The sequence below is a fragment of the Apteryx mantelli genome, chromosome 28, assembly GCF_036417845.1.
Source record: "Apteryx mantelli isolate bAptMan1 chromosome 28, bAptMan1.hap1, whole genome shotgun sequence".
NCBI lineage: Eukaryota > Metazoa > Chordata > Aves > Apterygiformes > Apterygidae > Apteryx > Apteryx mantelli.
Genome location: NC_090005.1, coordinates 4,485,894 through 4,499,770, shown reverse-complemented (window position 1 = coordinate 4,499,770; position 13,877 = coordinate 4,485,894). Strand labels below are relative to the sequence as shown.

The following is a 13,877-nucleotide window of genomic DNA, read 5'->3' as shown; positions in this document are numbered from 1 at the left end:
CTAAAGAATCCTCCTGCTGCTTGGCTGAGTGCATGCAGCCTAGATTTCCAACAGGCAGCCTTTTTGTTGCCGTCAGTGACAAGAGTTTTTGTCACAAGTGCTTCCTCTGTAGGCTGCCAGGAAGCATAAACCAAATGAAGGCACAAGTGAGGTGACCTTCCCAGGCCTCCTCTTTGTCTTTTGGAATTTAGGCTCATCTTGCTTGATGTGCAATGCTGGCAGGGATTTTTTTTGGTCTTTCCCGTACTGGGAGTACATAGAGTAGCAACAGAGTTCAGTCCACCAGCTTTTTCTCTTATTTCATGGTGTTAGTTTCCAGGCAAACCTGAAATTTGGAGAACTGTTAGATAACAGCTCTGCAGGTAAGTCTCTGCTCAGAACCAGGATCTCTTCTCAGAACAAAGATAGTTGCCTGCTAGCCAAAAATACAAAATCCGTATATGCAACCATGGAGTGAGATTCCCTTGTGATTACTTGGTTTTTTTTAGATGTTATGTTTGTGTACACCCTAATTTCTTCGCCTCACCCTCCACCATTAATTGGAATTCTGAGTTTGAAATATTCTTATTTCTAGAGAGGATAGTGTACATGTCTTCTGACCTCTGTTCTCAGGTATAACTCTTTTCATTGGGTAAAGGTGTTCGAAATGTGCTGCACCCTGTAATATTTTCCAAATAAGTTTCACTCAAGAACTGTAAAACTCTTCTGCCTAGTGGGCACTAATACATCAGTTAGAAACAAAGACTTGTGCCTAGTACTTTGGCTGTTAATCTGTTACCGTATTCTAAAATGAGAACCTGCGTCTGCTGGCAAGACGTCTTCAAAGCCTGTAGCTAGTGTCTTTTGTCTAGCAAGCAGTTGTCTATGCACCTTGAAGGTCTCATAAATTTGATAATGCAGCTTAGGGACAGGGAGCTGGGTTTCTTTCCTAAGCCTTTCTTATACAAACTTTTTTGCACTGCAGGAAAGGATATTGTGTGTCAGAGACTGTCAAGGACTGGGTAGAACTCGGCTGTAAAGCCAAAATTTGCAGGATGAGAGGGATATTGCGTTATGTTACATGTTAACAGCAGTATGTTACATGTTAACAGTTTTTGTTCCCCACAGTAGACTTTTAGGCCTTTGTGCTAGCTGAGTGAACTGCTCATGCTAGAAAAGCCCGTCATGCAATAAGTAAATGAAGAAGGGAGCAAGACCTTCCCTGAACTTCTAGGATGCAGGGGACTGGGTCTTCCTTAGATCTAACTATTCAGATCAGAGAGGGCTACAGACTGATGTTACATGGTGACTATCTGAGATATGAGCTGTTTTTCTTACATGTGGCTTATGGTGATTTTTCTCTACAGTCTGACCTCACAATGGAAAAAATATCTGCACTAGAAAACAGTAAGAACTCTGACTTGGAGAAGAAGGAGGGGAGGATAGATGACTTATTAAGAGTAAGTATTTAAAATGGGACAGCTCTTCTAAAGCATGCTATTTAAAGCTACCTAGAATGCGTGTGCCAACTAGGCTGCAGAGCAGGGTTTTCTCTAACTATAACATTTGTAGAATGGACACTCACAAGGTAAAACAAATCCAGTCAATTCTTGTAAGTAAGAGAATTGTCTGAGTTGTAGACTAACTACAGTAGGGATGTAGATACCCTGTCTGGGCCTGCTTGAATTCGCAAGATGCACAGTAGTAACTGTAGCTATACAGTGTAGATTCATTGCTGTAGCTAAACATCAGCTCAGTATTTTGGCCAAATCTAAAGAATAAGCCTTCTCTAAACCATTAGTATTCTTCAGTAAAAGATAAATACCCTTAAAGCAAGGCTCTCTTGCGGCTTAAGAGTCAGACTCATCCTTTCTGTTCACTTCTAGGCCAACTGTGATTTGAGACGGCAGATCGATGAACAGCAAAAGATGCTGGAGAAGTACAAAGAGCGGTTGAACAGATGTGTAACGATGAGCAAGAAGCTTCTAATAGAAAAGGTGAGCAGGAGGCTTTCCACATCTCTGCAGTCACAGTCCACATGCTCAAACTTATTCCTTCCTCTCCTCTTTTGAGCAGTGAAAACTTGCTCCTATTGCTTTAGTGATAAAATACAACTGGAATTCTGTTGTGAATTACTTCTTTGCAAATAGGAATGTACCCTAATACTGAAAGAGTTCAGAATATTTTGGGTTGGTCAGTTTTGACAGTCTCAAAGAGTGATCTCTTTTGCTTAAGTGGAATAGTCTGAGCTCTAAATGCAACAGATATTACTTGATTGGGAAACTCACTTAACTGAAAAGTGACGTTGTCCAGATCTGGCAGTACCAGAGCAGTATCGCATTATGCAGTGAAGTTTCCAGATGTGCTCCATGGCACGGGCAAGTGCTTTAAACCTTTCCTTCTTTTGAATTGCAAAGTAGAGATTGTTGTTTTGCTTAGCACTCTCAGAACAACACGTTTAAGATGCTGGGAAAGTGCTACACTGCTGTTTACCATCTTCCAGCCTGCTTCAGTGTGGAAAGATTTCCTGATGATTAAACAGTTGTGGGTTTTTGACTGCTCTTTCACCTGTTGGCCAATTATATCTATTGTTTGTGGGCACTGGATGGGCAAAAATAGCAGGGTGCCGGCTGGTACGCACTGTCTGTTTGACTTGCTTTTGCCACAGAGCAGATTGTTCTCAGCTAAGTGGGGCTCCCTTTCCTGCGAGGATTTGTAACTTGGAGCCAAGTATTATGTAGACCTGACATTCAGACAAGTGGCGTGTAACTGTAGTGAGGAGCTTTGCTGGTTCATCTTTAATCCTGACTGAAGCTTTACTGCTCTCATCTCAGGCCTTTGAAATTTCCTTTCACTTGCAGGAAATACTCTGTGTCAGACACCACCACCATTTTTTTTTTTTTTTTTTTAAATGTGAGTTGGTGACCTATTTGAGATTGTATCGCTTCTGGGAGTGGTGCTTGTCTAGGACTGAGCTGGCTGATCACTGTATCTTAGTCTTAACACTGATTCAGGGTGCATTTTCTTCCCTAGTTTCCTGTGTGAATGAATAAAGGCCTGATCAGAGCCCAATCTCGAGTCTAGCTAAACTATTGATGTGAAGAGATAGCTTTAATCCGACTGCTAGATTGAATTCAAGTCATGATAGAATGGACAAGCTCCACCAGCAGTAACAGGGAAGGAAAGGTGAGACTGAAATGTCACAGAAAAGGAGCTGTCAAACAAACATCTGTCAGGCCAGTGTGAAACACCATCGATGATGTGATCAATGATTTTCAACTGGGTTTCAGATCAGCAGTACTGAAACAGTGAATGTTGATAAGAGTTGGTCGTAATTTAAAACATGGCATAGCTCTCAGCTGCTAATTCATGGCTTATATTTTAACATCTGTTTTGTTTTTCAGTCAAAACAGGAGAAGATGGCATGCAGAGATAAGAGCATGCAGGATCGATTGAGGCTAGGTCACTTCACTACGGTGCGGCACGGGGCGTCTTTCACTGAGCAGTGGACGGACGGCTATGCTTTCCAGAACCTCATCAAGTGAGGACAAATAGAGTTATCTTTACCTTCAGAGGCAGAGAAGGAAAAACTAAGCAGTCATATGTGGTGCCTTGCATGTCAAAACATGGGAATGGTGTGACTGATGTATGAAAGGATCGGTTAGGAACTCGGCTAGTGACAGTTCATAGCAATGGGGAATCTTTTAGTGTCAAAGTGAGAAATGCGTTTCCATGTAGAACTCCAGAGACTTGAAACGGGAATCAAATTGTCTGAGTCGGCCTCTGGATTGGAAGAACGTAGTCTGCGCTGTTGGGTATTCTTAGTGCACCTAGCTGGCTGTGCAGTGCCTCTGGGGTGGAGAGATGGACTGAATTCTCGCATGTATCTTGAATCAATCAATTTGATTTGCGTAACTGCATACATTAGTCAAAGAAGGCTATTTAGCTTTTTTTTTTTTTTTAAGTAGATGCTAAGTAGAGAAGCTTAAAAGAGAAAACACACACGGCTTGACTTCTTTTGCCTCCTGGCAACAGTGATCAAAGGGGCTGCAGATACCTGGAAGTGAAGATCGGAGACCCTTTTATGCAGAACGTTAATGGAAATATCCAGTGAATTCCCACCTGGCCTAGACCTTTAAAGTAGGACTCTGCAAATTAATTGCATACTTGAGCTATGTATGCTCCCTTACAATCAGATCGCTTCCCCATAGTCTGATAGGGAGTTGCAGCTCTTGTTAAATACAGATTAAGGGTTTTATAATTTTTTCCTTAGTTTGTGCTGTAAGAGGTGGAAAAAATACTTCTCGAATCTTTAGCTACAATCTCAGTCCCTTTTTAAAAAGTGAATTAAGTATGTAAATTCTCAAGCCGTTTACATTGAAAATCTCAAGAGTACTTTTAAAACTGCCTAGTTATTTTATAGTGATAAAATCCTCTTTCTTGGAGGAGAGACTGTTTTCTTAGTGAAATTTGGAATGGTATTAGTTATATTTTAGAGAACTAAGGATAGTTTAACTGTAACTCTGAGGTAGAAGGATCCTTTCTCAGACAGTGCCAGACTTCAGGAATGGTTTTAACAGGAAAGTCTCAGATTCAGAACAGAGCCTTTTAGGAAAGAGTTTGTGGAAAGTTAGTGACTTACCATGGATGCCTGGGTTTTCCTTGAGGTTAGAAGCTCCTTGTTTTGGGGATATCCTCTGCATGAATAAAACCTTTCACTTACTGAAAGGTTTCTGTGGGCCAGGAAAAGAATCCCCTTTTATGTAAAATACATTAAAAAACTCTTGGTTGTAATGTTTGGCGCACCCCCCTTTTCTGTACAAAAACATTTAGTTACTAATCTTACAAGTACAACTGATCCGAAATTCATTGCTTTAATTTGTTAAGAGCAGATGCTGAAGACAACTGGGTACATCTCATTAGTTCTCTGCCTCATGTCTTTTCTGCCCTCTTCTTTCCAGGCAACAGGAAAGGATAAATTCCCAGCGGGAAGAAATAGAAAGGCAACGAAAAATGTTAGCGAAACGGAAGCCACCTGCAATGGGACAGACACCTCCAGCAAGCAATGAGCAGAAGCAGCGCAAGAACAAGACCAATGGAGCAGAAAATGAAACGTACGTTGTGCGGCCTTCTTGGTGCATTGCAAAGCTTTATGCTTTGATTAGAGGACGAAATATCTGCTGGGAAATGGAATCCTGCCCTTGCCTCTAGGCTTCATTCCATGCACAAACGAATATTGTGGAATTAGCCTGGCATTCAGGAACATCTGGCTGCAGTTCTAAATAGTTTTCATTGGAGTAAAACAGGGATCGTTACTGAGTCCAAACTTTGTATGAGCTTGACCTTTTTTTGAAGGCAGTAACTTTTCCCAGTGTTCCTGCTGCATCAAGTTTGAAAAGCAGTGTCTTTTTCTGAACTGTTGCAACTTCCCACTTCGTTTTGGTATTTCTGTACAGTGCAATACACGTACTTTCTGGTGAGGCTTTTCAAACAATTAACTGGATATACTGGAGAAAAAGATGCTCTTTATAAAGACAGTGCATTAAGTATTGTACTGTATCTCCAGAGCAGTCCTTTCCAGGTATTTCAGTCAAGGGAAGTAGAAAGGTAGTTGAAACTTTATTCTTTCCTTTGTAGCTTCTTTTTTGAAGTTACTGCTGCTCTGAAAGTCTTGATGCCCTTAGAGGGGGAAGCCATTTTTCACTAGAACGGTTTTAGAATATTACAGGCTTCTCTTTTTCCCTGAAAGGTGTATTGATACCGGTTTGGAAGAGAGGATGTTCCTGAATGGAGAAGTCCAAGCCCCAAGCCTGTTCTCTGATGCATTTAAGGCATCCCATTTCTGTAGGGATGTTCCTACCCAGCAGAAAGACGATACGGCTGCAGTGTGGCTTATGCTGTGGACGTGGCTGCACAGGCCTTGGTGTGGCTGGCAATCATGATACGTATCTGTGGTATCCAGCGGGCTTCTGCCTACATTGCCAACCTGCCTCGCCGTTATTTCCTGGCTTTGCCTGGATTTGCTAGTAGGCCTTTTTGTGCTACCTGGTCTTTTCCCCTCTGTTTCTCCTGCTGTTTTATCGTTCTTTGCTGTTATATTTCAGGGTTTTGCCTTTGTGGTTTAGAAGAGCTGCTTGTGGTGTTTTGTATAAAAACTGCTTGCCAGTGCATGGATGTGGTTCATGTGGAGCGTTTTAGCTTACGAAAACAGTGTTCTTGCACGTCAGCTGAAGCAGTACGCTCAATGAATACTTGCTCGATCATTAGTTATCCCATAAATGGATTTGCTGGGTTGCGCTTCAGATGCAAAATCTTTCCGATTGTGGAGGGAGGGTTTTTTTGTGGAGTTCTTACAGATGCTCTTTTTTAGGCAAGTTGAATGGAAATGTCTCATTTGAATGAGAAGTAGACAGCTAAATCCCTCAGTTTCATTTTGGTTCATCTTAGTAGGGCTGTTCTGTGTCTGAAAAGGAGAGGACGGCCCCATGATGCAAACTTAAACATACCCTCCCCACCAGTGCTCTCCTGAAAATGGCATCTACGCTGTGAATGAGAACAAGATGGTTTCATTCAAGAAGATTAACCTGCTGGGGCTGTCTGAGGTTTGTCAGGATAACTTGGGCAATGTTAGAGCCCTCAGCTGCAGTAGACGTAGCGTATTTCAAGCATGCTTATGTTAAACAGGGCAATGTTTGTCTTACAGCATCCTTGATTTCTTTTCTTTTTTTTTTTTGTAAGGCTAACTGCAAACATGCAGCTATTTTGGGCAGTGTTAGCCCAGTGGTAGTCATTCCATCTCTTGTTTAATGACCAGATTGTTGGTGTTTAGCCCTGTATTTCTCTTGTGCGCAAGGTCATGCAGAAAGCTTGTCGCTGGCTTATTCAGTAGTCCCATTATTCCGTATACAGAAATACCAACCAAAGGTCTAAAATTCCGGGAAGGTTTGTTCCCGTTCGATGTGTTCCATGGCCTTTTAGATTAGCTGAATCTGATTAAAATTCAGGTCATCATGTTTTTCTTGTAAAATGGCACACTTTTCTATCAAATGAGTCATTACATAAACATTTCTGGTACTGGGTGTTTTTTATATATAATTTTAATTTGTACTAAGCAGCATACTAAGCAGTTCCTTATGGCAGAAGTTCCTTCAAAGGGAACATGGGTTGTGAGTTTTGCGTTAAATTTATCAGCTAACAACTGCCAAAGCAGTTGTTTCAAATAGGTAGACCCTCTGCGTTATCAGTAGTGGAGAGAAGTAGGAGCATTTCAAGACGAGCGCTTAATCAACTGTCTGAATGTAACCTGCTCTTCATTTATTGTACAGTGAGGCAGGGTCCCGCAGCCCTACACAGATATAGGGCTCCGTCCCCTCTTGAAACTCGATGCAGTATTGGTGCTGTGGAGGACCCATGCGCTAACTTCTGCACTAAATACTCTGCAGAGCGTAACTGCTGCAACAGAAATCCTCTAGGGAAATAGTTTCATCTCGCTTTAGATTCACCAAAGTTCCTTATATGCTGTCACATGGGTGTCTTGTTTACAAAGTAAACAAATGCATTTGATAAGGGCTACATAATTCTAGGTTCAAGTGCATGACGTTTTTAACAAACTCTTTGCTGATGGTAACGAGAAAATCAGTGTAGTGATCAGCTTTCTAACTTTAAGGATCTCAGCATGTCTTTGTTTCATTCGTGATGGGATCTGTCGCTATTTTAGTTTTAAGGCTGTTCTTTGCTTCTGTCATACATGCTTCTCTTTGGCTCTAAAATACGCTGAAAACACTATGAGACTTTGAGTGCCTTTTTTGACCAGCGATCTAGGATGGAAACTTTGTGCATCATTTACCATCAGGAACATGCTGATGGTATCCCATTGCCTCTCACGTGTGGGGTCAAAGAGGTGGAAAGGTGAAGTAAACTGCCCAGGGTTTCTCTGGAAATGACTTAGAGCCTGGAACAGAAAAACTTCTGAATCCCGGGTTAGTGCTCTCTCTGTAGTAGCACTGTTGCCAGGTGCAGTGCTAGTGCTGGAGTGAACAGGTTACTTTCTGTTACTACGAGAAAAAACTTGAAAATCAAACAGTAAAGCCAAGCTTAAGCTGAAGAATAAGATGTAGAATACTTATGGTTCAGTGCTCCATATTTAGATTACGTTTTAGCTTTCTTTGTTAAAAGCCAATCAGTATGTTAAGTAGTTGTTATTAGGGACTTGGGTTTGAATTTGATATGTGTAGCTATTTTATTGAGGTTTGAGCTTTTGGTCTCTTTTATTTGACTGATAGATTGCAGAGTTTAACTAAAAGCTCCCTGCCAGGTGTTGAAGTACTCTGCATAGGGGTCATTTCCGCAGGAGAATGTTATGGATTATTAAATGTATATATAGCTGGTGTGTATACTGCAAATTGTCCGTTTGTTATATCAGATGCATTGAAACTTAACGCATTGGATCTCTGTCCCTTGTGTGCAGGTTAACGTTAGCAGAATATCACGAACAGGAAGAAATCTTCAAACTCCGACTAGGTCATCTTAAAAAGGTAAGAACTAACTGCAGAAAAGGCTTTTAGGTAGGTTTTTTGATTCAGGGTTTTATGAACAACAGCATCTCTTTGTTCGGTAAGTAGGAGGTTTTTGTTGGTTGGAAGGGGTGGCTACGGTTTTTTTAATCATATTTTCCAAGAAAGTGGTATTGAGGAAAGATGTTCTTTGCTTCAGTAAGTAGACTCCGTTCTTACAGTTATGTTTTCATGTAGAGTTTCACTGTTTTGACCCATCTTACTATGTCACTAGGGCCAACCTAGTGCTGGGCCCTGTATGCAACTAGTATGGGAGAACGTGAAGGCATGGGCCAATTGGCTCAACTCCTATTGATAGAAGCATGGATACCTGAATGCCTTTCTGGCACAGAAACTTGATTCTTGTTACAGTTTGAAATACAGCGTAAATTAAAATGCTAGGTCCTGTCATGAAATAAAAAACGGAAGAAAATTACGAGAACACAACAAAAAGTGCAGGCATCAATGACTTTCCCGTTTCTTTGCAATGGCAAGTAACCAGCATTATTAGTAACAGTCCAAAAAATCTGTTGGGCTTTTGGAAGCTAACAGTACTTAGCTAGTTGTAAAGCACGTTTGTTTTCAAAAACATTGGCTTCAGCAGGAGCTGCACCTGCAAGTGAAGTTATATTTAGATAAGCTGTTGGTTTCCTTTTAAGTGACTGCAATAACATAAATAAAACTTCCAGGACACTTCAGCAGATGAAGTACCAAGAAAATAGATGTCTTTTGCTGTTTCCTGGTTAGCTGTGATCCTTGCTAAAGGCCAGAGAATAACATGAGCTTGCTTTCTCCATCTGGAACAGAGAGGAAGGGTGCAAACACACTGCAAGAGTCTGCTGCCTTTTCTCTGGTGGTGTCTGAGCTCTACATGCGTTTTTTTCCTGTATCCTTGACACACATTGAATGCAAGGCTTCATCGATGCCACTGTACCCCTTGTTATATGCCATGGCAAGGGAAAGTTAAGGCACACATGGCATCCGCTGGCGCTTTGCCAATCGTGTTTTATTGAGCTGTGAGCAAAGATACGTGATCTGGGCAGGAGTGCGCTAAAGGCATACTTGCCCTCCAGCTTCCGCATCGCTAGAGCGTATTAATTGCAGGTCCGTTTATTGCTGGCCTGTAGTGTGCCACCCTGGAACAGAGGAATCCATTTAGAACCTGACCTTTATGGAAAATGAAGTAATGTTCTGGGATCGTGGCATTGTCTGAAGCCTGTGCTTATCCTTCTCCACTTTTGGAAACTGGCTCATTCTTTCTGCCTAAAAATAGAACGAGTTGAGAAGGGAAGGAGCAGAGTCACAAGACAAATGGGTAACTATGTCCCTTGAGTCATATATAGCAAATAATACTGCTTAAGGCGCATGTTTTCATTGAGGTTTGCCACCCTGTCCGCAGTGGTGTGAATTCTCCTGTCTTACTTGAGGGCGCTGCAACTTGCCGCTCTTGCCATTTTGATACACAGAATGGACACCTGGCACAAACTTACACCCTGCCCTGTTCTCCTGCTCATCTCAAACGAGACCCCGTTGCATTCTTTCACATCCTCCATCCTCTCCAGACACTGCCCCATCCCCGTGTGACATCGCGACATCCCTGCCCCTTACTTTTGAGGGCTGTCCTCGTTCCCTTGTCCCAGCGGAGGCTGAGTTTCTGCAAAAACAGCTGTGGAGCCCTGAACAGAGGAGGTGCAGGACCAGAGCTGGTGCAAACCACAGAGACAGAGTTGCTGAGCATAATGTATTCCTGTGTGAGGCAGAGGCTCTCAGCACTTGTACTTCCTGATTTTATTTCTAGACCTGATGCTGTCTGGAACAAAGATAGTCTTTTTAAGAACAATAACATGTCTATGGTCCAGAAAAAACCTTTTGCCAGCAAGCAGCAGTTAAATGCTTTCACGAAGTACATGATTCATCAGTCATTCCTGTTTTAAAGTGCAGAGAAGGGCCTCAGTTAAACTAGAAGAGTCCTAGGGGGAGATCTTCCCTGTTCTCAGCGTTGAAGACGTAGAGAGGGACAAGAATCCAAACAGCCTACTAAGTAGGCCGTTCAACTTGCACTGATGCAGTCTACTGTTCTTAATATGACCTGTTTGCCACGCAAACTTAAGGATGTTTTATGATATTCCTGCCTCTTAACGCTAGACTGTTTGTGCTTGGCATCAGCTCTTTGTTATTTAGGTGTGAACGAGTCTCTACGCACCTTACTGTTGTATCCTGAAGTGTGCTGTGCATTTAAATGATGCCTCTTGAGACAAAAGTTTCCAGCTGTAACTTGCTTCCACTTTGTTTTAGGTGGCTTTTAAATTTCTTGGGTGGAGAACACACGATCCTAAAACGTATTGGAAATTTATTGTAAAGTTTGTGATGTGATAGTTTTCAGAGTAATACTCTGTAAGAGTTTGGGATGGAAGATAGGACCTGGAATCTCCTTTTCTTTAATGTTAACGTTGTTCTTTTCACCTTCCGCCCAAATCTTGAAGTTGCCTGTGAATATCTCTTTAATCTCTCAAACAAGCTATTTACCAGTAACTTCTTCACAAGTGGAATTCCATTTGTGGTTCCATAAATCAGGCAGAAATGCTAACTGCGTTGTCTTAAACGGTATTGTGTTTTCTTTTTGTTTTTTTTCCTTGTGCAGGAAGAAGCAGAGATCCAGGCAGAGTTGGAACGGCTAGAAAGGGTTAGAAATCTACATATCAGGGAATTGAAAAGGATACACAATGAAGATAATTCACAGTAAGTGCATGAGAGTCATGGACAAAAACCTCCTAATAGGAAATACTTTTTTTTTTTTTTAATCGGTGTTTTACCTTAGTATGTTACTTGTTTGGTGGGGAGGGTTAACTGGAAGCTATGGTGAGATAAAGGCTTCCAAATAAATCAGTATCATTATGTGGTCTTTTATCAGTGCAACGTGATCAAATAGTGTCAAACCTGGCAGCCATTAACACAGTTTTAAAATTTTCAGTCGTAATATAAAAATGTTGCTTCTAAGCTGTGTAATAGCTGTTACTGTGCAGTAGATTGCATTGTTACTGTCAGTGTTCTTAAACTCTCCTTTCTCTCCAGATTTAAAGACCATCCAACGCTAAATGATAGATATTTGTTGCTACATCTTCTGGGTAGAGGCGGCTTCAGTGAAGTATATAAGGTAAATTTGAAGCAGCAGTCTGTGGTGTAATCTGAATCTGCAATGAAATATTGCAGTAAGCAGAATCTTGCACTTGTTTTCTCAATGGTGCATGTGGTTGTGGAGGGAAGAAGGGAGGAGGAAACGTTACATCTGGCTTTTATTAGACAGCAGATTTGAGATTTTTAGGTTCTGCTTTTGTCTTCAGAGGTCATTATTTCCTACAAATATATGTTTTAAAAAAATATCGCACTAGGTCTGCAAGTTTTGCCAGGACAGAGAAATAAAACACTGGTTTGTTCAAGAGCTACACGTAAATACAGAAGTGGCTAAGTTTTATCGAGTATAGCATATTAAGTCTGAACATTGCTGTAAACAGAAGAGAAAACTCCAACAGTAGCATAGCAAAGCCTTCATTTCCTGGGAGTAGAAAACTATTGTCTTGTGTTTCCCTTTTACACACTGAAGTAGCAGAATCTGTGTGTGTGTGTAGGCTTGGGATTTTCTTGGAACTGAGGATTACTTGTATGTCAGCACTTTTACATGGCCGAGACCTGTGATACTGCGGCTGTGCTTTCAATTTGACTATTACACTTAAAGCCTCTCCAGTTCTAAATATTCTCCGTCAGCACTCACTAGTCTTAATTCCCATTGAATTCAGCTATAATTAAAATAACTACGCCAATATTGGAAGCTTCGTGGTGACTTGTCATTCTGATGCAGTATAACATTAGGTGTCTAAACAGGGCGGCTAGTCTGCTCGGGCAGTGAAAGGAGGGAGTGATCCGCATGTAGGTACTGTGAATTGCTCTTTGGAGGCTCTGCTGGCTTTGTAGAGAGTCTAGGCTCCAGAGTTAAAAGCAAGAGGATATGAATGCTTCTTACCTGACCACACTTAAGAGTTGTAATAATGTTATTAAAACAAAGAAACACCTAACCCTCTTCTCCAGAGTCTTGGCCAATCTCTTGCATGCTAGGAGGAAGGATGCAACCTTTGCGACACAATTATTCTTTTCTGCTTACAAGAGGGTCTTGCATGTGTACTGTAAATTATTAGGTTTTGCTGCCTCAGACAAGGTAAAAGATGTCTGCGTTTCTCCAGGAGCACTTTTCTAGTGGTCCGTTCTTTAAAGGCAGCCTAAATAGCAAAAACTGGGAGAAAAAACATAGCGCAAGAATTATACAATTCAGCCACTGAATTCTCCAGCTTTTAAACGAGCTGCAACATTTTGGTCTAAGATGGAGAACTGAGCTACCGGTGTGAAATAAAGCATTAAAAATCCTTTGCATGTTTTGGTTTGTTTTTTTAACAGTGTAGAAAATGAGTTAAGTGGTTTGGGGGAATAATGGTAGCATCTTTCCCAGTGTGATTAACTGACTATATTTTGATAATATGGCCTTTCTGATCCCATTGTAGCTGGTGGTAAAATGTCACAATAAATGCAACATTAGTTAGATCCCATTGGGAGGTCAGATCCAAGCGCAGAACACTCAATTGTTTTCAGAGTTGCTTGGTTTCATTAGTGAAACCAATTGCATCAAAATACGGGTTTGCTCTTCGCTCAGTGTGTTGTAATGCTGATTTCCTGGGTGGGGACATTGGTTTTTTGGAGCTTGTCTGCTTTTGCAGTATTAACTTGAAGTTTTGGTTCCTACTGATTTTCAGCTCTTCTCTCTGCAGGCGTTTGATTTAACAGAACAGAGATATGTAGCTGTGAAAATACACCAGTTAAATAAGAACTGGAGAGATGAGAAGAAAGAAAACTATCACAAGTAAGTAAGGCTGTAAAGCAGAGGGCCGTGTTTCCAAACTCTGCTGATGTATTTGGTTATCCAGTATTTTTGAGCAGGCTGCCATTTTTTTCTGTGTTTTGCCACATTTAGAAAGCCGGTCTCAGTCCCAGTAACTTGAAAAAGGTATGGTCAGTTTAGCAGTGCCTGAAATGTGCACACACATCTTTGTGTATGTACTGTGGCACAGGGTTTTACAGCAGCAGTAGTGCTCTAGGAAAAAAGCGTTAAAGTGGCTTCTCCTCTCCAAGACATCTAGACTCCGCTCATGTAGGAAGCGGGTGCTCATACCTGTCTTCCAGGTACACACCTGCGTTGTGCTTTCTGATAGCCTTCCCCTTCCTTTGTTTCCTAGAATACTTGGTCCTTTTACAGCTGATTAGGAATATATGTATGTCACAGCCTAGAAGGGAGGTGCAGGA

The 13,877-nt window shown here is 41.4% G+C and overlaps 1 protein-coding gene across 2 annotated transcripts in view; it reads left to right on the top strand.

Moving 5' to 3' along the window:
* The window catches only part of TLK2 (tousled like kinase 2), a 43,266-nt gene that overhangs the window by 21,378 nt on the left and 8,011 nt on the right, over positions 1-13,877 (top strand). For both annotated transcript variants that reach the window (XM_067311932.1, XM_067311933.1), the window contains 8 exons: positions 1,347-1,439; positions 1,866-1,976; positions 3,384-3,520; positions 4,941-5,093; positions 8,447-8,513; positions 11,173-11,270; positions 11,604-11,685; positions 13,346-13,437. In XM_067311932.1, coding sequence (XP_067168033.1) covers positions 1,347-1,439; positions 1,866-1,976; positions 3,384-3,520; positions 4,941-5,093; positions 8,447-8,513; positions 11,173-11,270; positions 11,604-11,685; positions 13,346-13,437 — 833 coding nt within the window. The remainder of the gene's footprint in view (positions 1-1,346; positions 1,440-1,865; positions 1,977-3,383; positions 3,521-4,940; positions 5,094-8,446; positions 8,514-11,172; positions 11,271-11,603; positions 11,686-13,345; positions 13,438-13,877) is intronic.